We start from the raw sequence: 27435 nt of genomic DNA, 5'->3' as shown, positions 1-27435 counted from the left end.
CCAGAACCACGGAGACAGAAGAGAGCGCAGAGTCGAAAACCCTAGAGTTTCGTTCCTTCCACAGCTACCAAGAGACCAAGAGCACCAGGGAGTCAAAGCTAGCACGGAGATGCTCTGGTAAGCAGGCCCTGGAGGACGGCCACCAGTTCTAGAACCAGTTGCCACTAGGGGAGAGAGGGCAGCCATCCAGGAGGCGACAGCACACGGAGCCAGACCTGCCGAGCAAACACACAGTTGAGGATGTGGTTCGCCGTCTCAACGTACAATACTGCTAAGTCTCTTATCTTATGCACGTGGCAAACATGGAGCCTAGCATGTTTCCATGGCCCAGTTATACGCATGCCAAAAGGCGACTGACGAAATCGCATGTGATGATAAGAAACTTGCAGATTTTTTAAGTAGTTAAGATCACGTTTTATTTGAAGTGTACAAGTATGGAAAAAAAGTTTAAAACTACCAAGAAGGGCATTCGCTTAACGTCATTGACTTTTTAACGCATGTCTTTTTTTTCGAACGTTTAGGCCGTTATCGACGTTAGAAGGTGACTCATTCTAAGGACAAAACGAGACTAAACCTTACAGTGCACAGTTAATTAGGAAAAATGGGACGAAAATCACAACTACAACAAACTCACAACTAACCAACCTAAACTACAAGGCCGCAAAAGCAGAACAGCTAGGTTCACTAAGTAAATGTTGTTCACCACAAGATTTGCAAAAAGAAGCAACCGAGAAGACAAGCAAAGGCTCCCTCACATGGGCGGAGACATGGCATTATCGTCATCACACAGGTACCCACGCGATCGGGCAACTCCAACTTCATCAAGAAACGCTAGGGATCAGGAGAGACTTGCAAACCAACAAGCTTGCAACTCTACAATGGAGCGAAACATGACAGTTATACTCTGACTTAAGTCATCGTTGCCAAGCTCGTAACCGCGTAGCAGCTCCGACTACCCTAAAGGACAGCATACAGAACCTCTTAGAACCGACCATAGCTTTGAGTCATCGTTACCAAGCTCGTCAACACGACGCAGCAGCTCCGAATTCCCAAAAGCCACCCATAGAAGCCAAAGTGGAGCATAGTTGCTATGGGTTAGCTCCAAGCACGACACGATAGAGAAACCAAAAGGACGTCTCCAAGGAGGAATCGACGCCCGCTAGCGTCGCCATTCACGCTTTTGCCTAGGCCTCCACCAACCTACCACTATGAAGACAACCAACTATCGATGTTGCGCCCGCTCTCAAGTGTGCAAGCAAACTTTAGCATTGCAGCGTGCTGAGATGACCTTCTCTCCTGCATCATGGCCACACCCAACCACCAGGAACTGGAACCGCCATCACCACCAACAGAGACACCGGATGTCCGGATGTCCCAGAACCAGTGGCCCATCACCCCTCGTTGCTGACCAGCAAAGCAAAAGCCCTACTGCCACCGTCTTCCACTGGACCCCTCAATGCCATTGCCTGCGGAACCGCGTCGCCACCACTCCGTCGAACGGGCCGGCCTGCTGCAGTCGCGCCGTCGTCATCCCGAGGGCATTGTCGTTGCCCTGTGAGCAGGAGCTGTTGTTGATGTCCGCACGCTAGGAGGGGGAGCCCTCTCTACCGCCACCACCATCCGCTTGCCGGCCAGTGGGAGGCCCGTCACCCACAGTCGGAACCAAGGGCACAGGCCCCAGATCCAGCGACTTCCCTAGGTTGCACCGGTGCCATCCAGTGGCTCGAGCGGTGACGGGGCAGGAGGTGGAGGAGCCCGCTACCTCCTATTATCACTGCTGCTAGCCACGCCGGCCATCCGACACTCGCAGGTGCGTCAACTGCTACCTTGGCCAAAATTGACGCGGAGACGCCGGATCCAACCACGCACCGGATCTAGATGTGACGGCACTATACCAGCGCCCCGCGCCTTCAGCTTGTCGTGCTCCTCACCGTCTCCCTTGCGCAGGAGGCGAGCCTCGCCAAGGTTTGGCCCTACTACCACAATCCCATGCTCGCCGCCTAGAGAAGGCAACGTGCTCCGACGGTGGCGAGGCGGAGGATGAGGGGGAGTGGGTGGTGGCGGGCGGCTAGAGTTTCGTACATATGCATGATAGATTAAAATATGTGCTAATTTATAGTTGTGTTATACTAGTAATAACATATGTGCAAATGGGATGTGTTGTATGGGCACATAAAATTGGATGACCTCGAAGTGTGAATCGAGCCTAGCTAAAGAATTAGATCTAAAGGTTGCGCAACGTGCGGATGTGAATTAGATCTAAAGAATTAATAGTACTAATTAATTTCATGCTACACCAAACTTTTCTCCACGTGTGAACATTAGTGGACTTGTGGTGATCTATGTTACACTGTGTCATGCTCTTCTTCACGGTTAATTAATTCATTAACTGAACATCTAATTTGTCAAGCTGGCGGTGGAGATCGACGGTTTAAAAGGAGACACTTTTGTTGTCCTTTTGTCTTGTGGATGTGGAGAATGCGATGCCATTTCTCGTCGGTTCATGCATGATACGCCGTCTTTTTAGTTTGTGCGCTGGGTATCTGAAGAAAAAAAAGAAGGGATACAACACAATGCACTCCATTCGGTTCACTTCGCTTGTAAGTTAGTAATTTTTTTTCTTCTTTTTTTTTTGGCCTATATAAACACTACGAGTTCAGTCTCCATTTCGCTGCAGTTGAAGACTTAGTTTGTAGTTTGTGCAGGATGCAGACGGAGAAGAAGGAGTCTGCCGGCGCCGCCGGCGAGAAGCCGCCGAGCTTCTGTGACAGGCTCCAGAGAGCTTTCCACGCCCGCCCGGCGTTCCGGCCTCTCCGCCGCCTCGGCGTCCGCCACGGCCAGGACGACGACGGTGGTGGTGGTGCGCCTGGAAGTACAGTAGACATGCAGCCTGCGACGACGACGACGCACGGCGGCGGCCCACCGAGGCCGGTGCTGCCACCGGCGGCAGGCCACGCTCCGGCGCCCGTCGTGCTGCCGCCGGCGGTAGTGAAACCGGCTGCCAAGCCTGCGGGCGGCAACGCTCCGGCGCCTGTCGTGTTGCCGTCGGCGCCGGCTGCAAGGCCGCCGCCACCGTCGCGTCGCCATGGGCATGCACATGCGTCGACGACCGGGAGCGCACCTGCCGCCGAGAAGGTGGCGGCAACGACGACGAGGCCGCCACCGGGGATTCCGGTGCCCGTGCCGCCGCCGGCTGCTGCTGCTGCCGCTGATGTCACCACCGCCGCGGCGGACGCGAAGGAGGGCGATGGTGACAAGGAGCAGCAAGGGAAGGGGAAGACCAGGGTGAGCTCCAGAGTGCGCAAGGCCTTCTCCTCCAAGTAGAGACACATCACAATTCACACATCCATGGCCACCGTAGTGTGAAGCAGAAGCAACCCAATAACTAACTACTGAAAAATATGTACCTTGAGGACTTTGTGTGAACCTAAGTACTCTATCCGTTATTGTTTTTTAACGTATGACATCGCTGAATTTTAATATATGTTTGATCATCCATCTTATTTAAAAATATTATGTAATTATTATTTCTCTTATTATGACTTGATAAATTAAATGATCTTTAAGTCTGACTTAAATAACTTTATATTTTTAAAAAGTTGGAATAATAAGAATGGTTAATGTTTTAAAAGTACAACGTCATATATTAGAAAAGAAGGTAGTATATTTCCATAAGCTTTGTAACACTGCTTTATGCAAAATCTGTGTGAAGCAGAAGCAACATCGTTTTTTTTTGAACTTTTGCGATTGATTCATAGCAATAGGTCAGATTTTGTTTTCTTTTTGCAAAAGAAGAGGTGAAAATTTTTCATCCGTCCTAATAAAAAATAATAGGTCAGCAACGGTTTGCACGTTGCTACGTGATAACTAAAATGGACTTTCAACTCCTCAGTCATATGGCTGGGGAGATTGATAATCTTCCAACTAACCTGCATGAACGTATTATAACTACAACGATGAAATGCATATTAATAGAGGAGAATTAAAGGTCTTTTAACTTCAATTTCACATCAGCTGAGACTTCCGTTTTGCCCTTCAACGATCAAAATTCATAGAATGATGTGGCTAGATAAATGTTGATTGTGAGAGCACTTCAGCCAGTTGCACTTCCATTCACTACAACAAAAACCTTATATAGAGGCTCTTTTGTAGAGACAATTTTCAAAATGCCTTTAATCAAAATGCTTCTAAGTTTTGAAGCTCTATAGTTTAGAGACACTTTTTAGAGGCACTTTGAAAATTGCCTAAAATATTTTTACTCTAGAGACACTTTAGAGACATTTTTAGGATACTTTGTTAAATTTATCTTGTAGAGACATCCTTTCGGCACTTTAAAATTTGCCTCATATGTAAAGGCATTTTCTTAAGGCGTTTTAAACGATGTAAAGGCATTTTTTTTTCAAATATTAATATATATCAAGTAATTAGATATAAGTAACACAAATCATATATTTATATGTAATTAAATGAGGTTGAGATGGTTAGTGTATTGAAGATAAAAAATAGTCAATTCAAGAGGTCATGAGTTCAAGGATTGGTAAGGGATAATATTTTTCTTTTTTTTCATATTGATTTGCTATAGTTGCCTCAACATATTAATGCCTCTACAAAGTGCCTCTATTTGCATAGAGACATCTTACAAAATGACTCTTAGTTTGTAGAGACAATACACCAAAAGGCACTTATGAGACACTCTTCAAAATGTATCTATAACACTGTGAAGGCATTTTATAAATGTCTCTATAGTATTAGGAAAATGTCTCTACAAGGTATATTTGTTAAAATGTCTCTACAAGGTATATTTGTTGTAGTGATTTTGGACGGAGCTGAAACCATTTGGTTTGGTTCTAGCTTCACAAGAGGTAAAGCTAGAGTTGAGACTGTGCCAAACGGACAAAAACCTTTGAAGTAACTATTAATTGGGCGTTCGTTTTGTTTCTCGAAAATCAGGCGTTGTTTTACTAATCGGAAAAAAAGTTTCATATGCTAGATCGAAAATGTTTCAATCTCTTAAAATGTTGGAACACATTTGAACTACGACTGAAACATTTTGATATAACATATGAAACATCCAATTTCACCCTAATAGAACACCAACAATCCATATCAGTCAAGGACATGGATATGAAACACCATCAAAACCCCATTGCAATATTTCCTCAAAAATCGGGTATTGTTTCACCTCTTTGTAAGAAAATGTATCAGTACTTGAGAAAAAAAATCAGCATTTAAAACAATGAAACATAACCGAATCACACTTCAAACATTCTGCTACAGCATATAAAACATTGATTTCTAACCATTGAAACATCAACAAACTCTGTGTACATCAACGATTAAAATATGAAACATTATTAAAATATCCACTGCAATATTTGATCCAAACACGAGTACACTAGCTGAAACACACACAAAAAAAAAACTGGTTTGGACTGCATCTTTCTCCTCTCCGGCGAACACAGGGTTGCCGACAACTACCTCTCGGTGCTCACCTTCGGTCTTAGCGGGGGCCGTCAGGGTCACAGAAGAAGAGGACATGGCCATCAAGAAATGTCGCGGTGCGCCAGAGATCCAAGGACGACGAGAGGAAGGGGTAGGTGAAATTGACAACATTGCGAGCAGTGGTGGGTTGTTGATGGCGCGTATCCGATGGAGGAAGGAGGGCTCAGTGATGACGCAGCGAAAGCCGGTGCAGGCGGTGGCGGTGCGGGTGAGGTCGGCGGTGAAGAGAAGGCATGCGGAATGAGCGACTGACAAGGCACTCGATATTTCGTTAGGCATGGGGTGCCCAAGCCTAATCGTTTTCGAAAAACTTTTAGACCAGCGGGAACAAAGGGGAAGTGCAAAGGAATAAGTCCACTTTGACTCCCTTACGTACCTAGTGGTTGAATATAATTCATAACCTTAAACCGCAATACCGAATATCTCGACCCCTCAACTATTAAAAGTGGTGTAATTTTAACTCCCTTGGTGATTTTGAAGGCAGTTTCATTGACGTGGCTCCTATGTGGCGGTGTTGGCGTGACGCTTATATAACATTAGAATTAAAAAATACGTGGGACCCATTTATCATTCACAAAAGAAATATTGTGGGACCCATTGACATGGGGATCCCACATGTCAGCCTCTCTTTCTCCTTCCTCCTCCCCCCTCTCTCTCTCCCCTTTCTCTCCCTATCCGGTCGTCTACGGTGAGAGCTGAAGCCCCAGGTGGCAGGCGGCGGGAGGGTGGGCGGTGGAGCGGCGGCGGTAGCGGTGGCGGAGCAAGTCAGGGAACTGCATCGGCAGGGGAAGTGGTAGTCCAAGCCCGCCACCGGAGCATGGGCCGGTGGCCTTGGCCACCACCTTGGTAAGGTTGAACTCATGCCCGGGCAACGTGGCAGCGTCGTGCGGGCGCACAACAACGTTGCATGGCAAAGAAGTATGGCGCGCCCAGCCATCCACGTTGTACAGTGTGCGGACGAGAGGTAGGCCAACCACGTAGTCGTGTTCGGCTTCTCCGCCACCGCCGCTGCGGGGGTGGCATGGCCTAGCAGTGGCGTAGGGAAGCGTTTCGTGTCGCATGTGAAGGCATGCGCGACAGGTGCAGTGGCGTCCACAGTGAGCGCATGCATCTCGTCACAACGGAGAACGCTAACACCCCCTCCCCCTCCCAAAAAAAAGTTGAGAAACGCCCAGGGGTCTTTCGGCTATCTTTACAAGGTGGTGGGCTAGACGACCTGGGTTCAAAGCCTCACCCCTTCTAATTATTTGATATTAGGCCCTTCCTTAATTTTGCTTCCTTTTTTTTTAAAAAATATTCTCCCTTATTTTTGGTGGGGGTTATTTCTGTTTGCTGTAAATCTGTTGTCTGTTTTGGTGGCGTTAGCAGCGAAGAATCAAAGGAAAAAAGAATGAGGTGCTTGTGAGGCAATGGATGGATGGATCGATAGAGATTAGCAAGAAGGAGAAGGATAAGAAGTTTTGGAAGGGGAGGTAGATGAACTCTAGGGCGGGATTTTGGATCCTGTTGTGAAGAAGGAGGCTTTGAAAGCCACCGAGGCCGGAGCCCCCGCCATGCCGCTCCAGCTATCCCCGCAGACAACCCAAGGGGGAGAGAGAGAAAGAGAGACTGATGTGTGGGTCCTATAATATTTCTTTTGTGAATGGTAAATGGGTCCTACGTATTTTTTTAATTCTAATGTAACATAAGCGCCAGTAGAACGAAAACCAGGTCAACACCACTATGTAGAGCGTCACGTTAGCGAAACCATCCTCTAAAACCACCAAAGGAGTTAAATTGTATTGGTTTTAATAGATGGAGGGTCGACCCCATATTGAAAAATGCTTGTAATCGGCCGTCCGAACAAGACAAGAAAATCGGACACCACGCCGATGCTTCCCACGTTGGAGTATCTACTGCTAATTTCAACCATGCATATGCATGTGTCAATTTTTTAAATTTTTTTTCTCCTAAACTACTTATCCAATCTAAAATCCGATTGCACCGTTATATTCATTAGAATTAAATCTTTATAACAAGATATCACATGATTATATTCCGATTAAAGAAAAACATATGTTTCAAACCATTAATACTTTATGTTTCATACGTTATAGCAATATGTTTCAGCATATGTTTTTATTGTGTTTCATAAAATTCACGGAAATACTTGCCACTACCCTCCCATCTCTCTCCACCTCATACATGCATACATGTATGCATTTTTGCGAGCTTTAAAATGATTTTTCTCATAAACTAATTATCCAATCTATAATCTGATCACACCGTTGTATTCGTTGTAATTAAATCTTTATAACAAGATATCATATGATTATATTTTGATAAAAGAAAAACATATGTTTCAATCCGTTAACACTAGTTGTTTCATATGTGGTAGCGACATGTTTCAACGTGTATCTTCATCATGTTTCATAAAATTTTTAAATGTCTCAGTTGCTGATTTTTTGTTTCACCATATATAATTTGATGTTTCACTCAATGGTCAACTAGGAACATTTGACCAACCAATTTTTGTTGGGACATGAGACGTCAGATGGAAAGATTCCTCATGATTGTGGAGTGAAAAATAAAGTGCAGCAACATGCACATGCACATACGCTCAGAGCTGGGCTGGGCGTCCGATATTTGGTAGGATATCAGACGTACGAGCCGTACCGCTCTCATTGTAGTCGTCGGGCCAACGAAGACTTTCGGAAAACGCTTCGTCCCGGACGTCCGATCCTATGATTTGCGTCGGACGCTCAGGACACAGAGAATGCCAGCCGCCAGGGCCCACCACGTCTCTCCCACACGCGTCCTCGTGCTGCCACGTGTCCCCACTACATATTCCGTTACAACAAATCACCCACATATTATGGAAACCCTCTATTAAGGGAATCCGTTTAATGTTTTGTTCCACTAAAAATATTTCACCTAATGTACTCACAATGTTTCACTGTGTATAGATCTAATGTTGCAGTGAATTAAAATATTCTTTTGCAATAAATCACCCACATATTATGGACACCCTCTATTAAGGGAATTCGTTTTATTTTTTGTACCACCAAAAATGTTTCGCCTAGTGTACTTATAATGTTTCACTTTGTATGGATCAAATGTTGCAATGACTTAAAACATTCTTTCACTATTTTCTGAAACATTGTTTTTATATAAAGTGAAACAGCACCCGATTTAAACGATTGAAATATTTTCTATCTACCTAGTGAAACAATTTCGATATATTTGGTGGAACAGCGTGCAACATTTAAAAATAATTCAATAATAAGCTAAAAAAATTTCATCGGAATATATCCATGTGTGGTCTTATTTTAAATATTTAATTGTAACGAATTTGATGGTGTAATTGGATCATGATTTGGATACATAATATAATTTAAGAGAAAAAATAGTCTAAAATTTGTTTTACATGCATGTATTCTTGATGACATCAAATCGGTTGACGGCGAGCGCGCGGATCGGATGGCTCATGGATGCGTCCAATTTTTCGTCTCGCGCCGTACGTCCGACACGTAGTGCTCTCCCGACATATTCGGTGTGGTTCCGGGATACGAATTAGATTCTGCCAATAATTAAGGGACTCACAGTGAACTATTCCAACTACAAATAGGCTGGCTGGCTGATACGGCGTGTGCCGTCCAGCGCGATTTTGGGCCGTGTCGCTTTCATAGGAACGCTTTGCCTTGGGCTGGGCTGCGCATGTCCGCTCCTCGTCCGGTTTTCTCCTTTTCGTCGCCGTCGCCGTCGTCGTCTTCCTCGCCGCCGCCGCCGACGCGAGTTCCCTCGGTCGGGCAGGGCAGATCGAGGGATTGATCTGAGGTATTTCCCGTCTCGATCTGGAGACGAACCACCGTGGTGGTATCAATTATGATCAACATCATCAATGGGGATGCTATCGCTGAAGCGGCTCATGGCTAGGCAGCGGCAGCGGGAGTGGCGCCGACGTCGTCAGAAGGCGCAGAAACCCCGCGGTAAGCCTCCTTCCCTGTTCGATCCTCTCGGCTATCGATCGATCTATCTATCTCTGCCTGCCACACCAGACTCTTCACTCGAAATATCTCCTTAAACTTTGTGTTTCTGCTGTTCAAGATCCCCCCCCCCCCCCCCCCGCTATTTTACTACCTCTTCACTCGAAATTCTGTTAAAACCGTGTTTCCTGCTGTTAAAGACCTGCTAATATCTGTATTGTTCATAACAATACTTGATTTGCAGCAGATGGATCGATTGCTTCTGAAAGAAAGGGTAATAATTATCAATGTGGTAAAAGATTAAGATATTCATGGCCAAACTTTCCAGAGGTATGTGTTGCAAACTATTGATTACGGAAGATTTATATCACAAGTGGAATATCTGTATGACTGCTGTAACTGCACAATTTGGTCGACCTATAGATAGCTAAACCGAAATTTAAGAACAGACCTTCTACTTTGCTATTATGACATTAAGGAGTAAGTCTATAGCTTTCTTGAGTTTAATTACATGGCCTATTACCAACCATAATAGAAGAGTTCATTTAGAAGGTCCAGTTTTTAAAAACCTGGAGAGCTTTGATCGCCCCAGTTAAAAGCCTGGAAATACAAATGGACAAATTTCATCCTGTCATAATCCATCTTTTAAGGGAATGTGCAAAAGAATTGCACACCTTTGTATTAAGTAGGAGAAAAAAAACTACAGAATCAACACGCCAGAGCGGCGGAATAAACCACTCCTTTGCGCCGCGCCCTCCGTGGACACGGTCTACCGTGGGCCGATCCCTCCCGGTGCCACTGACAGTGGGCCCCACGAGGGGTTTATTCCAAAATATTCCTTTTTCCCATAAAGAAACTCTTTTTTCCTTTGTCCATAAAATCATATAATCTTCCAAAAATCATATCTCCTAAACCGTCACTCCGATTGACTCCGTTCAACTTCCATATTTTTTCCTAAAATGAGATTTATTGGATGGCAGTATTAAATCTTACTGTTTGAGCTATTTTATTAGCCCTTGTGTTGATTTTCTCTTTTTCGCATATAGTTGCCAATCCCGCGGTCGATTCGGAAGCTGTTCTCGACGAGGAAGAACCACCATAGGACCAAGGCAAGCTACCTTTGACCATACTATTTCCTATATGTGCAAAATTATGTTGTTTGTAAATGTGCATGCTTAAGTTACACGTGAAACTGTTTGGCCTCGGTTTGTGAATGCATCCGATGGACCTACCGATTAGTCGCATTTATACTCTGTAGGATATTGAATACCATGTCCTTGATAGCTCCACATATTACGCGCCGATGTCTTACCCTACAGGTCTGGACGTCGAGGTAGTTGGGCTTAGCCCTGCCACTATTGTATTGTCGTGTGGGAAACCTGGATTTCCAATCAACTATTCAAAACCTGATGTTCAGTGTCGGTGTGTTTGCAAAGTAAAACTAGTTTGCGAACCCTGATGTTATGTAGGCTGAGCCTGTGTGGCTGGTTATGTATTGTCGTTAAGGACCGATTCCTTTGGGAATTCCATCCAAGCATCTTACAGTGCGACCACACGGGTATTATGGGATATCCATGGAGAAGTACTTAGTTAGTCCATGATTATCTTGTATGCCAATAGTAGTGGGACACTGGGGATGAGGAGACGAAGTTGTGTGTGTTTGATGAGATCTTTGGCCATGTGTGGCCCGCCTCTATTGTGGCGATACGGTACCAATAGGTGTAGGATCCCTAGTGTACCCTAAGTAGACGAGGGCTGAGACTGCCTGATGCTTGTCGTGCGACCAACTATGTGGCATGGGATTTTTTATGGACTAGCTTTGGAAAGGCCTTGCAATGAACTTCCGGTGCCGACGGGTGACCGGTGTCAGTTTCGTGTCGTGTGGGTAAAGCGTACGACCTCTGCAGAGTTTAAACTGTTCGAACAGCCGTGCCCACGGTTAAGAGCAAATATGAGGTTATTCTCTTAGCGTAGTGTTGTTTGTAAATGCTTTGTGAAATTGGTTTGTGGGATGGGAACTGTTCTAGAGCCAGCCTGTGTGGCAGACGACAAACCTGAGTGGTTTGGAACAGGTATGTGTGATCTGGGATGTCGATTGTTATCATAGTGTGTGTAGGAGCTGGACTGTTTGGTTGAGAGGTGATTTGAGCTAAGATGGCTCGTGGTGCTTTGAGCTGAGATGGCTCGTGGTGTTTTGAGCTGAGACGGCTCGGGGAGAAGTACAGTGGAGATAAGTGCAAGAGTTGGAGAAAATTTTATGAGAACTAAGGTGTTGGTAGAAGTATACATATTCACTAATTACCTGTGACACGTTGTTGCAAAGCAACTTGTGGAATGGATTGAAGCGTGAGCCTCTTTCCGATAACTAAAACTTGACACACTAGAGTTTTGCAAAAGAAACCTTTAGAGAAATGGCTGGTTTTCGCAAATGAAAACTTCTGCCTCCTTTGGTAGCCGCACATGTCATCTTCCCTATGGCTTGCTGAGTACGAAAGTACTCACCCTTGCTCTATATATAATTATAATAGGCTTTGAAGACGAAGAAGGAGGATATGATCCAACCGCAGAGGAGTATCTTTAGGAGCACGCCAACTATGAAGACTTTTAGGGTTTCGGGCCTAGTTCCCAAACCGTGCCTGTGGAATAAGTTAATCACTTAGGTGTCTAGCCTAGCGCTTAGTCGTTAAGTCGCCTTCCGTTGTTCGCTTCCGCTCTGTTTTTGTCACTTTTGTTATTGTCTTTGGTGTCGTATTGATGTCCATCTGGGGTCTATCCATGATGGCAACTTACGTAAGGACCATCCTAGTAATGTAATATTATTAGATTGCTTTGGATCACCGATGTTCTGTGTGTATCAGCTTGTGTATCCTGGGACTGGTACATGTTACACAGGTACAGTATCGTGGCCTCCGGACCCGCGAGGTTTGGGGACGCCACACATTCGAAATGGAGATTTCATGGATAATATATACGATGATAGCTATAACTATTTGGAGGATAATATATATGTAGTTTATGCCTTCACATCACACGCATTAATTTGTTTTCTCTGCAGTCCCCAGGGTATCCTATCCTCAGAGTGAGCATTGTCGGAAATTTCAGTTCCTGATGGTGTCAACCTATATGGCTAAAACTTTTTAGTTCATGTCATATCGGATGTTTGGACGTTAATTTGGAGTATTAAATATATACTAATAAAAAAACTAATTTCATAAATGAGAGCTAATCTGCGAGACGAATTTTTTAAGCCTAATTAATCTATAATTATGAAAAGTTTACCGTAGCATCACATTGTCAAATCATGACATAATTAGACTTAAAAGATTCGTCTCGCAAATTAGTCCAAGGTTATGGAATAGGTTTTGTATTTAGTGTATGTTTAAAACTCTAAATTAGTGTCCAAACATCCGATGTGACAGGGACTTGAAATAAATCCCTGTTTCCCAAACAGGCCATCCAAAAGAAAAAATGGAACTGACAAAGCAGCTGAAGGTGCCATTTTTGTAGGTTGTAATAATAAAAAAACATAAATTAGCTATAACGCATGATTCCAGTCAGTTCAAAGCTTCAAATTCATATTCCATTCAAAGCTCTAACTCATTTTTTTTCCCTACAAAGCAGCACAGTACAGTTAAAATTTTTGACATATCCTATTGAGCTGATGTCGAGGACTTTGCTTAAACTCCCTTTACGTCTAGCTATTGTCATCCAATTTTTGTATGTAAAAATATAGAATACCGTCTGCCTCCTCTCTCCCCAAAAACAAGATGTATTATCTATCCACCCATTTAAACCGGTACATGTAATTTTTACCTAATAAACAAAATTCAAGCATCCAATATTTGGCTATAGATTGGCATGAATATATAAATGATTATATTTCTATATCCATTCAATCATCGCCTCCACACATTAAAGAAAGCCCGGTGCAAGAAATTCAAGAAACTTGTAGACTGAAACGAATGGAATAACAGTACGCATGCATGCCCATTCAAAAGAAATGCAGAGAGGTTGAAACAATATGGAATTAAACCTGCAGTTTACATGACAAAAGTACAAAGACAGCTTTGACCTCACGGTACTGAATGTCTGAATCTCTTCTTCATCTGCACCACATCTTTCATAGTACTGAGATACTTGTGAGGAAAAATAGCATATACTCCCTCCGTCCCAAAATAAGTGCAGTTTTAGCGCTATTCATGTTCAACGTTTGACTGTTCGTCTTATTTAAAAAAAGAGGTATTTTTATTGTTATTAGATAATAAAACATGAATAGTACTTTATGTGTGACTAATTTTTTTAATATTTTTCATAAATTTTTTAAATAAGACGGATGGTCAAAGCGCTAAACACGGATATTTATGGCTGCATTTATTTTAGGACGGATTTAGTATTCAGGATAGTACAAAAGCAAACTGATACAGAACCTAACAGTCGCCATTATTCCTGGGAGTTTTAGAGGTTACAATTTATTTAATAATCGCTGGTTTTCCAAAGTCAGAAGAATCTATTAGCTCTGTCTCTATTTGGCTTGCCTTGGTGACGTTTGGCAGCCTGGCTTTACATTCTTTTGGCATAACTCACGTACATACTCCTAAGTGGAATCCTGGAGAAGAAAGTAAGAAGATTGGTGAATAGATGCCGTGGCATAGAACTGCATATTCAAATAGCTGAAGTTAAGATGCCAATCAACAAATGTTACTTCACAGAAAGAAACATGAAATTAGGATTATATCAACCTGTCACTCTATTAGGACCAGCATTCTACAATGGCTGCAGCGACACCGATATGAATTCAAATAGTTATCAAAAGAAGAACTGCAGAGCAAACAAGTTCCTTGGCTGCATACATCCCTTTTTGGATGTAGAGGTCGGGTTTTTATCTATTTTCTAAGAAAATAGCAAACAAGTTCCATGTGTGTTCTTTTTTAAGGCTTCCCACTGTAATCCTATCCAAACCAGAACAAGAGTTAGCAGTGTACAATGTAAGAATTTTTTTATGAAAACAGTTCCACTACGGAATTGAGTAACAACTAACAACTACATTGTTAGCTGCATATATGGAGTAACAACCTATGGTCAAATACAAACTTCATTCCTTCAAAACAGCTACCATCTGAGAATTGCTCCAGAATCCAGATATTTCTGAGTGCTGGCCACTGCCACCATATAACCAATGCAAGCACAACAAGAATTTGATGACCAGTTGGTCCTAATGAATGCACACTACCTAAACATGCTCAACTCTATATTTTCCTCAAAAGCATCAAACAACAAATAAAAAGTGTTGCAAACTTGCAATACCAAATACATTCTGGAAACCTTCACCTTCAGAGAGAACAAAAGCTGATGCCGACTCACATTGTATACCTCCAGCGGCATGCCTGAACATATGATCAGTAGTATGGTCACATCTCAGATGACACAGTCTAATTAATATACTCCCTCCGTTTTGAAATGTTTGACACCGTTGACTTTTTAGCACATGTTTGACCGTTCGTCTTATTCAAAAACTTTTGTGAAATATGTAAAGTTATATGCCTACATAAAAATATATTTAACAATGAATCAAATGATAGGAAAAGAATTAATAATTATTTAAATTTTTTGAATAAGACGAACGGTCAAACATGTGCTAAAAAGTCAACGGCGTCAAACATTTCGAAACGGAGGGAGTATACAATAGCTAGCTAGTAATCTTTTAGATCCAGTCATGCATACATCTGAATCGATTTCCACGGAGCTTCTCAGCATGCTCATCTATCTACAACGGCGGGTCACTGTATATTGCCTGATTTCTGGATCTAATGTAGTGTCAACTAGGCAATCCGCGTTCCGTAAAACATTTTGGGCATCGATAGAAGATCACCATTTCATTCTTCTCGACAGGTGCCTTAGAAATTACTAGAATCCAAAGCAGGAAACCAATTAACCAAAGCAGGTGATGCTAAAGGAAAAACCAGCTCATTAATTCTGAACTCAATTTTATCCACAGAACTATTCCCCACATGTAAAATGTAAAATAATGTAGTAGGGGTAATTGCTAAGCAACGGATTTGAACAAATTAATAAAGTGTGTCCAACTCCTCGAAACAGTATGCTAGTAAGTTGTATCAACAACGGTGAGATGATTTGGCGACTTTGACGAGCCGAACGAACGGAGCAAGGTGAAAACGCACGCACCTCGTCTCGTCGACGGGGTCCTCGCAGGCGAGGGCCGCGTGGCGCCGGAGGCCGGATCCCGTGGTGACGGAGCAGGAGCAGTACTGGGGGAGGCTACGAAGCGCGGGGCGCCACGCCACGCCACGCCACCGGAGGGGAAGACGACGACGCGCACAGGAGGGGGAGGCGGAGGCGGGGGAAACAAATGCCGCTCCGCTTCTGCCCTAGGCCAGTAGGCCCCTCTCCCCGTCTCCCGCCGCCGCCGCCGTCTCATCCATGGATTTTGCCGCAAAGATCTGGCACCCTCTCCTCTCTGGGCGCCGCCGGCGAAGGCGGAGGACCCAAACCATGGCCGATGGGCGGATGTCGCTGCGGGTTCCCCTGGATTCGACGAGGGAACGTTGAGGCGGCCGGCGCGGGGTGCAGTGCAGGCCGCCGGGATTCGAGGGCTGAAGCGGTTGCCGTTGGGGTGTCGGCTTGGGCGCGTAGCGGCGGCGGTGGTTGTCGTCTCGTCGTCGGTGACGCGAATGCGGCGCGCGTGGTACACGGGCAACAGGGTAGGCGTAGGCGGGCGCGCGCCAATGCCTCGCGCGTCGCGTCGCGTGGCGTGGCGTGGGAAGGCAACTTTTTCTCTACACATACACATTGGATGGTCGAGATGTGATGGGGGCCTTCCTCTTCTTCCTCCTCGACTCCATCGTCTTCCTCTTCCATGCGCACACGCGCACAGCTAAGAAGGAAACCGATGCCCATGCGCGCGCTGTCCAGCTTACACTTCCCCCAACCATTCCCGCTCCTCCCATCAACGATGCCTCGCCGCTCGCATCAGCGAATCATACTTGTGCCACAAGCAATGCGCACACTACTCTGCTCAACCGGCCGGTCGGACGGCGAGCTCCACCACCGCCTCGCCTTCGTTAGTCATTTCCAAAATCGTGCTCGACAAGCAAGATATCGGCGTTAAATACCCCTCCCCTCCACCGCCTCTCCAAATTTCGAACCCCCCCACTCCCTCTCGCAAACCAATCCCGTACGCTCCCCACCGCCGCCGAGCGGAGAGAGAGAGAGACCAATCGAGGAGTGCTCCCGCGATCGCCATGGTTAGGGTTATCCGATCGCTGGGCGACGTCAAGGCTCTTCTTCGCACGCACGGCGACAGAATCGGCCTCACCGTCAGCATCAGGTGCTTGTGGCGCATCCGCCATGCCAGGAGGATGCGCGCTCTCCTCCGGCAGCAGATGAAGATCGACGGGATGCACTGGGAGGTGGAGGGCATAGAGCACCTCAACGCTATGGTTCGTGTCCACCGCGTGATCGCCACCGCCGCCCCTCTCCTGGACCAGATCATCTCCCCCTCACGACACGCCTCCTCGACGCCGGGACGAAGCTGCGCCGCCTGCACCTCGGCAGCGCCGCCATAGAGGAGATCGTGCATCTGCTTGGGGAGTTGCTGGAGGATGTCGCCACGGCGATCACCACGGAGCGGCACCCGCGCCCTACGATGATCGATTATCTTCGCCGAGCCAAGTTGCTGGTAGACCAGGTGTGGGATCTGAGGATTCCGGCCAGGGAATTCTCACGGCTTTGAGTAAGCCAGTCTACTCCTACCCTTCTCATCGTCCTCGTCCTCCTCCTCCTCCTCAATCTCGGTCTGTCTGGTGCTACTGCGTGATTGCTACCCCTCCTCCCTTCTCCTCCTCGTCCTCCTCCTACTCAATCTTAGTCTCTCTGGTGCCCTCCTCGTCGTCCTCCTCCTCAATCTCAGTCTCTCTGGTGCCCTCCTCGTCGTCCTCCTCCTCAATCTCAGTCTCTCTGGTGCTACTGCGTGATTGCTACCTCTCCGGTGGCCGCGGCGATTGACTACGGTTGAATATATTGATTTTTGATTTCTGAATTCTGAATGAGCCTACGGTTGAATATATTGATTTGTGAATTCTGAATGAGACTACGATTGAATCTTCAATTCTGAATGAGACTATACGGTTGAATATATTGATTTCTGAATTCTGAATGAGACTACGATTGAATCTTCCCATTATCATGTTTTTGCTACCTTTCGGATTCTTCCTTGGGGGTAACTTGGTAGTTGCATGAATTCAGATTTTGTCAATCACTCCAACCATGCATGTCATCTCAGGGTTTTGGAAGCTGAATTTAATTGTTTTTGTGACGGAATTTGAATTTGAATCATACGTATTCTCAGAAACTGTAACCCATTAGTATCAACAGTGCTCTACAATCTAGATTGTGAATATGCAGTACACAACACATAACAGAGAAAAAAACATATCAACATTAGTACTGTCCCTAAAGAACAAAATTCGTTGCACTCATTTTGTATTGTGCATCTATTTGCAACTATTTCATTTCAAACTCCAAAAAGACGCAATTCTTATAGGCACACCCTGTCATGTATTTTCAGTAAAGGCAGTTTCCCTAAACCAGCTATTCCATTAATTCAAGTGTCTATGCTGATGAGCAGGCCAGCTTCTGAATCCCCTGAATGATTAGATTCCTCTCCTCATCAAGTTCATCTTCGCCTATGAAATGAAGTGAAATCAGTTCTATCAAACACATCCAAAAAACATTTCCTTACATAACTGGTATGACCTTATGGTGCTTTAGCGAAAACAATTTCGGTCCTTTTGAATTTGAACCGAAGTGGAGGTAATAGCATATCAAACAATCAAGCGCCGCGGCTACCTTTACTTGTAGGAAGATTTTGGAGTAGCTTCAGCAGTTCTCTGCGATTTTCGATCAAAGCCTCGATGATACTGCGAGGCTTGTTCGGATTGGCAACAAAAACCTGTGGTATCACAAAGAAAAAAGAACCCATCAATTTTTCAATTTTTCAGCATCATCTTAACTGAACTACTACATTCTGATCAATGTAACAGAAATTTTTGAATATTCAAACTAAACAGGCCTTGTTGTGCGTGTTTATGTGTCGTTTTGTTTGAGTGCACATCAATTTATCCTATGTGTACTTCATGTTATGTACCTACAGAATATGCACACAATCAAATATAATACCTTAAAAACATGGAAGGCGCATATTCTGATATTTTTGCTTGAATCCTACAAAGGCTGCAGGTTAGTAGTGACATGGAAGACCCCCAAAAAAAATCAATGGAAATTTTGACTATTATGCAGAAAGTGAACTTATAAATAAATGCGAAGATTTGTTCACTTGATGGTTTCAGAAGATCTGCAACAATTTATTTAAAATAAACATATCTTTTTTATGTACTTCTATGTATGGAAGGAGGACAACCGCTGGTGCTCTTCAGATAAGGGGTAGAAACTTGTGTTCAAGAGTAGCAAAATGCTCAAACAAAAGGATGTAACTGGCTTACTACCATAGTCTGTTGTTAAATAGTTTATGAATGAATAGTAAGAAGATTATAAAGAATACCTTCAGTAGAGTAATCATAATATTTAAGAAACGAACTTCCGTAATATAACGCTTCATTATTCGAGCGTTTGGAGCCTCCAACAGAAATTCCGAAAGGAACTGAGACAAGATAGATCACTTTAAATTTCATATAAATTGAATGATGATCAAAGAACGGCTGAACGTAGTCTAACCTTCACTGATTGTCTTCTTGTTACATAATTAGGTGATGTTAAGAGCCTTGTGTAGAGTTCAAAGAACTGTACAAGATTATACAATCAGAAAGACACAGAACAAATGGAATATCTCAACTTCTCAAGTATGTTAGTAATACGATTCAGGTTTTCGCAAAGTTGGAAAACAGATTTTGTAGGTCATTTGGCAAACAACAGTTGGCATGCAATGCAATCGTTTTGATCCACTGGAATATCAATAATATATATATTAAAAAACTCACAAGAAAATTTTGTTGTTTTATTTTTCTGTCATGAAAATAGAGTATATTTCAGACCACCTGCTCGTAGTGGGAACTCAAGAACTCAGCAACAACTGTTTCATGTTTGGTAAGCAGATCCTGCAACCATCTTGTCAAGAACAACCATCAATCTTGATTCTTCGACCTCCAATATAATTCTTTAGTTTCTATACTTGTAAATCTGAAAATTTGGATTAACCTTGAAGGTGTTCAGAGCATCAGAAGCAATATCGAAGTTTGGCAGCTCCACATACTCAAAAAACAGTTCGAAGCTACTGGAATCCAATATGTATCTGAAAGTGGGCGACAAAGTCAAATTCATGCAAATTAATAAAATGATTATTATGATTATTAATTCTTTCTAATCCAGGTAATTCTTATTAATTCTTTCTACTTCAGGTAATTCTGTACTGTTGATCTGTTATACTACATACTCTGTGCGCGTGGTAAGGATGTGCCCATTTTTTTATATATAATAATTAACAACCTATTAATTAAATATCTAGTAAATGATAGAGGGAAATTTTAATTGTAGGATGGACGCTAAGCGCTATAGCGTCCAGGAATGGACGCTCTTCGTAACAATGTCCAGACCTGGACGCTGTATTGAACGACGTCCAGCATCCCGTCAGCCTCGTTCAACATTCGGTTATTATCATTTGAAGAAAATCAAAAAGGGGAAAATAAATCGAAAATAAATCGAGAAGAGAATCCGTCTCGTCTCGACCCTCTCAGCGGTGGCGCGGCGCCTCTTGTCCGCTGCCGCTGCCCTCCTCCAATCCAGTGGCGGAACCTGCTCTCATCGCCTCCGCCGTCCGCTTCCACCCCAGATAGCTGCTGTGCGTCGCCGCAGGCGGCGTACCGCTGTCATTTGCCTCCTTGCGCCGGAGGCCGCCGCCACCAGTGACCGCTCGACAGCGACATCCTCTATGCGGACCCTAGTCAGGTTTTTTGTGTGGTCGATTGTTTCAGCAATAAGATTGTTTCATCCTGATAGATTTACTATTGTTGTTTGTGGTGCCATGGTTCTGTTGAGATCTGAAAAGGCATAAAATCCTTTCCAAGTGCACCTTAATCTCACTTATTGAAGTTAATCCTGACATCCTGTTCATACTACTCTTTGCCAAGATGCAGGTGACATCATGCATTTTTCCTGCCTTCTGATATTCGTTTGTTGATGGACTGATCTCCAATATGCTGGTCACTAATTTCTGTAGAGCACAGAAATAAGCTCTATCATACTGAATTTTGATATCAGGATTATTACATGAAACACATCCCATTTCTAGCTGCAGAGGAACATGAGGGATTCAGACCTAAGGTGTTCTCGAAGGTTCATTAATTCATGCCTTTTGTATTGAGTATATATATTAACCTGACCATCACATTACTAAAATGTTTGATTGGATCTGGTTCCTAGTGTCTTTCAAAGTCCTTATATATGTGCTAGTCCTACAACAGCAGTCCATACAGTCGATACTACTTCCATGCATAAATGGAACTGATGATATATTCAGTTTTATAATTATACTCGACTCTTATGCTATATACTTCCTTTTCATATGTACAACATGGAAGATGAATCTAATAGTAATGTTACTAACTTTTGTGAAATGTCTAGCACGGGAAAGCGTTTATGAAAATACAAACTACCAGAGGTGCATGACTACTAATTATCTCAGTGATTTGTTATATGGATGCCTCATGGTCAGCACGCAAAGTATAAAGATTTCAGAATACGAGAAATGTTTTTAGTCTACCTATTTCTTCAACTTCTTTTTGCCCTCAGTTTTTTGCATTTAAACGTCAAGTTCTCCAAAATTATCAATACAATGAAGTATTTGACTATTGGGTATACTCAGGATTGCAGTATAGAGCATGGAGATAGGAGTGCCCACACAGAAGATAGCGGAGGCCAAGCTAGTGACTCAACAAAACAAACAGTAACTCTGTGAGAATCAGCTAGCTGCCTTACTTCATCTTGGTAAAACTAACATTTTCGTTTGATTTACGTTTTCGGGAAGTTCAACACAAGTAGTTGAGTGCCAAGAAAAGTTTCAAGAAGCACAGTGCAACTAGCTTATATATTTAAGTGAGCTTTTTTAGATTGTGGATGTTTCTTCGTATGTATAAGAACTTATCTAGTGTCCGGATATATACTTGGTTTGAATCGTTTTGTTTGCCTGGTTGATGCAAGAACGCATTGTATCTATCCAGATTGTTTGTCCTGTCTTTGTAATTGACACAGTTGGCTAGATTATTGAAATATATGAGTATAATTTATCTAGAACCATATTACGTTGATACGATGTGCAGCGCTATTAAAATGAATCGACATACCTATATATAACTACAAATTGATTGATCCAACAACAAGCTATATATCTGTTTTAGAGGCAGCCGGACCAGATAAAGAAAAAGCTAACGCATGCGTGGGCACTTCAAAGGCAGTGATAGCATATAATTAAGTAATTAAACATGCTCAATCGCCAACAAAGTGATCGAGCTAACGTTGCTTAGGACAACACGAAGGCTCGCTAGCAGGAGATGTCAACAAGCACTTGCAGTGGCCGGCGTGGTAAGGCACATTGGGTCGCACCAGACTGTGGACGCTGTTAGGAAGTGCGTCCCGAGCTGGACGTGTATTCTAACAGCGTCCACACCTGGACGCTGATGACAATAGCATCCTTACTACTTTGGTAAATCCCTACAGATAATTACTACTTATTTAATTTGTGAAGGATTAGTTCTTATAAATAAAAAAATCGGAAGGATGTGAGCGTGCAAAGCTTCTTTGAAACGTTAAGTGGTGACAGACTTATAATTCTGGTGAAGAAACATTAGCCTACCAATATAATAATACTATTGAAGAAACAAAGACATGTCTAGTAACATAAATATTATATAACAAATTAACAATGCATAAGGTGCAACAGTGGTTTTTTAGTAGCAGGCACAAACATAGGAAATCACTTTCATGATGTTAGAATTCTGTTTTTCATGATTACTGCCATTAAATAATAAGCCATTTTTATGTTTCATTGTCATTTAAAACCAGAGAGTTCGTAGCAAACGAAAGAAAAATCAACAGTTCAAGCACTTGTTCATTTAATATCATACCTTAGACATTTATATAGGATTAACCACATATCATGTAAAATAAAGGCAGGCACGATAATGTTAGTAAAATTGCAAGACAGAATAATGTCCCAACTGAATGGAAACTTTAAACCCTTACTTTGTAAGTGTTGGGTATTTTATGCATTCTCTCAACATGTTCCCGCAATTCAGTGCAACGTCCAAGTTCTTGTAGCTGTCACAAGAGTTGATCAATTATAATTATCCTTCAAAAGATACACTGTAGGCAGAAAATGACCAAGAAACCACAAGCTAGGCTCCAAAGTGCAGGACACTTTGAATGTACGCTATGGCTAAAGCAATAACCAACAATTACAAAAGTTTATAAAGGAGAAAATGTGACAACTGACTGACTAAAGGCCGTGAGTAGTCAATATCCTGTAAATATCTGAACGATCATGTTATTACTACAGAATTGTACTAGAAGTTCGAAAGATTATCTGTGATATTAAGTCAAGAAATTGATGTGTTACCAGCCAACTAGGAAATCTAAAAGCTCCAGATGGTTCTCAATGTACTTCACACAGCAGTAGCTCTCATCAAACTTCTGCCTGAGCAAAATGCACCAGCAGTGAACCAGATCTTTTCGTACCTGCAATTCAGAGCTAACGATTTCAACAGGCTGGTTAAATGGAGAATGCAAACAGATTTTAAGTGATAAAACACTTACTCCCCAACCAAGCGAAGGCAGATTCTGAACAAAGAGGGAAAGGACATCCTCCTTGCAAATCTCAAGGGTTATTTGCAAGACTTGTTCTTGATTTGGTTCTGCTTCTCCATCACCAGACAGCATTTGCCTCAATGACGAGAGGTTTTTCTCAACCTCTTCTAGAGCCTAATGTTAAAAAAGTGAATCAGGATGCATTCGGAATTTCAAACTATGTACAGCAGTACAAGAAATCTTCACAATAGAGTGAACAAACATGATGAACAATATCATGACATGACTGAGCACAGCAAACCTTACAATCATCCTGATCTAAAATTCACTGGTTTCTGGACCATTGAACAATCTACCGAAATAATACACAATTACACATTCTGCCACAACCACAAGACTTAAAAAAAAAGCACAAAAAAGGAACTCGTACTATTATCACCAGGTTTGCTGAAACCTTTGGTTCGAGAATTACAATGAATAACGCTGCATCTCCCCACTTAAACATATACTGACATGCCCAGAGATAATCTCGCCAACAATAGGCCGCAATGAGCAATCTCACCGCTAAAAGGCTCAGGTGCCCCTCAATTACGAAGAAATGATCCTCACGCCGAGGAAAGAAAAGTCTTTACCATCCGACCAACGGGCAGCAAGATCGCCGGTTTTGATCTACCTCCAGCTGCATGCGTGATGAAGGGGGCTAATCCGGGATCGGGCACGCACGGATCCCCTGCCTTGATCGTCGGACGCGGCGGCGAGCGGCGGGCCAAGAAGAGAAGAGGAAAAACAGAGGAGAAGAGAGGAGAGGAGAAGGGGGATTTTTACCCTGGCGCCGTTCTTGGTGTGGAGGGCCTGGAAGGAGTCCTTGATGGAGCGGACCACCTCCTCCGGCGTCGACGGCCGCAGCCGCGACGCCATGCGGAAGAAGAAGGACATCGCCCTCGCCCTCGCCGGCCGGGGGGGGCGACGGAACGGAACGGAACGGAACGGAATTACGGTGTTGCTATGCTATCGCGGGTCAGAGAGGCGGCTGCGATGGCCCTTTCTTATTGGCAAGGCAACCCCCGCCCAGGGCCGTTTTGCCTTTAACCCCCTCTTATTTAACTTTTTTGCTTCTTTTTTCCCTTTTTATTTTTATTTTTGGTTTCTCTTCTCTTCCTTTCGATGATGTTTTTTACCCATTGTTTTGTTTATTCAAATGCTTATCCGAATCGCTTATTAGCAAATAAAAGATCATTCGTGAGGAAAACTTTTATATATGTATTCTTAACGACTCAAATGAAAATGATGTCAAATAAACTACAATGAAAAAAAATCAAATTCAAACTTTAAGTTCTAAAGTTTAAATTTTGACTTATAAATATAAGCATAAGTCATGCTCCAGCATAACATAGGTGCATATCCTTAATGATGTCTTGGTTCAATGAGAATTACTACACAACTTCATGTGTACAAATAGTCAAAGAAAATTGTGAACATCAGCATCCAAACCGGATTTACAGAAGAAGAAAAAAAAGCAACAGCAGTAGGAGTGCACATATTATGGTTTCGACAAATATGACCATATATTCAACATTCGTCTAAACCACAATACATGGTTGAATATATGGTCCTATTCATCGAAACCATAATATATGGTTGAATATATGGTCCTATAATAGCCGAAAGAGGGCCAACGGGCAATAGGTTCATGCCATATTGCCTTTACGGTAAAGCTCTTCTATATCGATGCATCTGATATGCGGTGGCGGAGCTAGAAATTATTGAAGCCTAAGACTAAGCTATGGCTTAATTGATAGGTTGTTGATTTTCTCCTAAATTTACTTGTGATCTAAATGGATCTAAACTTAATTTTGGAGATAAGACTATGGCTTAAGCCATAGTAGCTACTCTAGACTTGCCTTTGCCCCCGTTGACATGCAAAAGAACATGTGATCTCCAACTTTTGTTTTTCTTGTTTTCCTTGCATTTTTTTTATCTTAGCTTCTCCTAGAATTGATAGGTTGAGTAACCTAGTCATGTAGTTATGTTTGTTTGCATGGCTAGTTTCTGCTCACTCCTAGACCACCATAAGTTATTGAGTAAATTTCACAAAATTACAGATATGTTGACCAAATTATCACAAAACTAAATATTTAAATCGGCGTATCATAAAACTATAGATTTAGCAACAAAATTATCGTAAAATTATAGATTTAAAAAGTATCAGAAAACTATAGATTTGATAACAAAATTATCATAAAACTACAGGTTTGGCGCTAATTTAATTACCAAACTACAATATTTGTAGCTTCAACATAGCAATAGTGCTAAAGATTTAAAATACAAAATCTGTTGTTTTGTGATGACTCTCATTCTATTCTTAAATCTATAGTTTTTTGATAAATTTAATACTAAATTTGTAGTGTGTAATACTATGTCTTAATAAATCTATAGTTTTACAATAGCCTGTTCAAAGTGTGTGTAGTTTTGTTAAATTCACTCCAAATATTTGTGTTGCTTCATTTTTTTTTATGGCTTATCAGCTGTAGATTAAACAATCATATCAACGTGACCATATTCTAAAGGCAAATTTTGCTATAGGACATCGTGGCTTCGCGGTTTCAGCCGTAGGATACTGCACGAAGTGACTTTTGGGGAAAGACGCTATGTAAAGATGGGAATTAGCTTGTGGACACCGCGCCCATTAGAATATTCATTTTTAATTGAATAGGAGAAAGAAACCGCATGAAAATCCTAAAATACCCCTGGTCCCAAATGACATATCTTCCATCTCTCTCTGTTTACCTCTCTCGCACAGAAGCGTCTCGACGAGCACGTTGTACTGTCGGGAGGTCTGCCGCGTGCACAAGGGCGGGAGGAGGCAGAGCACCTTGACCGCCTAGTCCATGAAACTCAAAATCACACTACCTGCATGGGCAACTGTGGCCTCATAAACACTCGAACCAAATGCATGATCCACAGTCCCCAATTCGACAACCCCAAAGCGACATTCCCAAGAAACGACTTACATGAAGCATAGTTATTAGAACCCGACCGGACCGGCGGTCCGACCGGGAAAAACCGGAACCAGGGCGCCGGCCAGTCCGGTTCAGATAAAAGATCGGCACGCAATCAAACCGGCGATAAACCGGTTGAACCGGGCGGTTTACTGCAGAACCGGTGAAAAACAGGGGTGGTTCGACCGCTCGAACGGCGTCACACGTGGAGGTGGCGACGCTGCAGAGTACTGGCGTCACGTGAATTAGATAAACTAGGTAAAAAGGTGGCGACGCTGCAGAGTACTGGCGTCACGTGAATTAGAGAAACTAGGTAAAAAGGTGGCGACGCTGCAGAGTACAGGCGTCACGTGAATTAGAGAAACTAGGTAAAAAGGTTGCAGAGCTTGTGAGTAGAACCCACAACCTCCATGCTTCTACCGAGAATCTCTACCACCAGGCTATGTGATGGGTTGTGAAACAACCATAACACACATCTATTTGAACCTCTTTAAACCGGCGGTTTGACCGGTCCAACCAATAAACCAGTGACCCGACTGCCTTAACGGTTCGATCATCGGTCCGGTCTTAATAACTATGACATGAAGACGACCCATCCGATGACGGAGACAACGAGGATCACCGAGAAGAACTTGTCTGGCGACGACACTATCGCCGCCTTGCCAGGGAGAGAGCTCGACGGGATCCATGGTCAACCCGCCCGAATCCAGGCCATCGCCATGGATGGCCCCCCACCCAACCACCACCACCGACGCAGCCAACGGGATCGAGACCCCTGTCTAGCTCACTCCCTCGAGGCGGCCGCAGGAGCGATCTCTCGCCAGGAGTCGCGTCGGGAGGAGGAGGGATGCCACACTGCACTATGGGCACCCTTTAGTGCGAGAGATACAAATAGAGAGATGAAAGAGCTGACATGTGGGCTCAGGGGTATTTTAGTACTTTCACGCAATTTCTCTCTCCTATCCAGCCAAAATGAATATTCTAATGCACGCGGTGTCCACAAGCTAATTTTCAGAGTGCTTTCCCCCAAAACTCACTTCGTGCGGTGTCCTACAGTTAAAACCATAAAGTCGTGATGTCCTGTAGCAAAATTTGCATAGTCTAAATTCACCGGTAACTATATTCAGCTCAATTACTCA

General features: G+C 43.3%; 2 protein-coding genes and 2 long non-coding RNA genes across 5 annotated transcripts; 2 read left to right on the top strand and 2 right to left on the bottom strand.

Annotated features, from left to right (window-relative positions):
* The first annotated feature begins 2609 nt into the window (after window positions 1-2609).
* LOC9271815 (arabinogalactan protein 1-like) lies at window positions 2610-3536 on the top strand. The gene has a single exon (XM_015773683.2). The coding sequence runs from the start codon at window positions 2707-2709 to the stop codon at window positions 3322-3324; it is 618 nt and encodes a 205-aa protein (XP_015629169.1). The 5' UTR covers window positions 2610-2706; the 3' UTR covers window positions 3325-3536.
* A 5784-nt stretch (window positions 3537-9320) lies between these two features.
* On the top strand, window positions 9321-12456 carry LOC107280363 (uncharacterized). Of its 2 annotated transcripts, none has more exons than XR_010739847.1 (4): window positions 9321-9470; window positions 9712-9797; window positions 10514-10576; window positions 11996-12456. It is a non-coding gene; the product is annotated as an uncharacterized lncRNA (long non-coding RNA). The 2 variants fall into 2 exon arrangements; XR_010739846.1 differs by having other exon boundaries at window positions 9326-9470; window positions 9715-9797; window positions 11996-12136.
* Window positions 12457-13468: 1012 nt separating this feature from the next.
* LOC107280382 (uncharacterized) lies at window positions 13469-16320 on the bottom strand. The gene is made up of 3 exons (XR_003241388.2): window positions 15651-16320; window positions 14796-14851; window positions 13469-14073 (listed from the first exon to the last, which is right to left on the bottom strand). It is a non-coding gene; the product is annotated as an uncharacterized lncRNA (long non-coding RNA).
* Window positions 16321-17804: 1484 nt separating this feature from the next.
* Window positions 17805-24312, bottom strand: LOC4332884 (putative MO25-like protein At4g17270). The gene is made up of 11 exons (XM_015777292.3): window positions 24123-24312; window positions 23307-23471; window positions 23110-23228; window positions 22737-22811; window positions 19698-19791; window positions 19538-19597; window positions 19218-19283; window positions 19045-19143; window positions 18663-18707; window positions 18333-18435; window positions 17805-18169 (listed from the first exon to the last, which is right to left on the bottom strand). Exons 1-11 carry the CDS (start codon window positions 24231-24233, stop codon window positions 18096-18098), a joined length of 1011 nt encoding a protein of 336 aa, XP_015632778.1. The 5' UTR covers window positions 24234-24312; the 3' UTR covers window positions 17805-18095.
* Between the last annotated feature and the right edge of the window lie 3123 nt (window positions 24313-27435).

This window comes from Oryza sativa, chromosome 3 (genome assembly GCF_034140825.1).
Source record: "Oryza sativa Japonica Group chromosome 3, ASM3414082v1".
In the NCBI taxonomy this organism is placed as follows: Eukaryota; Viridiplantae; Streptophyta; class Magnoliopsida; order Poales; family Poaceae; genus Oryza; species Oryza sativa.
Note: the sequence above shows the minus strand (reverse complement) of the source record. Positions and strands in the feature narration are given on the sequence as shown.

Coding starts and splice junctions, on each gene's coding strand:
- LOC9271815 (XM_015773683.2), top strand. CDS start 2,707: ATGCAGACGGAGAAGAAGGAGTCTGCCGGCGCCGCCGGCGAGAAGCCG.
- LOC4332884 (XM_015777292.3), bottom strand. CDS start 24,233: ATGTCCTTCTTCTTCCGCATGGCGTCGCGGCTGCGGCCGTCGACGCCG. Junction 23,472..24,122: donor ACACCAAGAACGGCGCCAGG/GTAAAAATCCCC, acceptor TTTTAACATTAG/GCTCTAGAAGAGGTTGAGAA. Junction 22,812..23,109: donor TTAGATTTCCTAGTTGGCTG/GTAACACATCAA, acceptor CTCTTGTGACAG/CTACAAGAACTTGGACGTTG.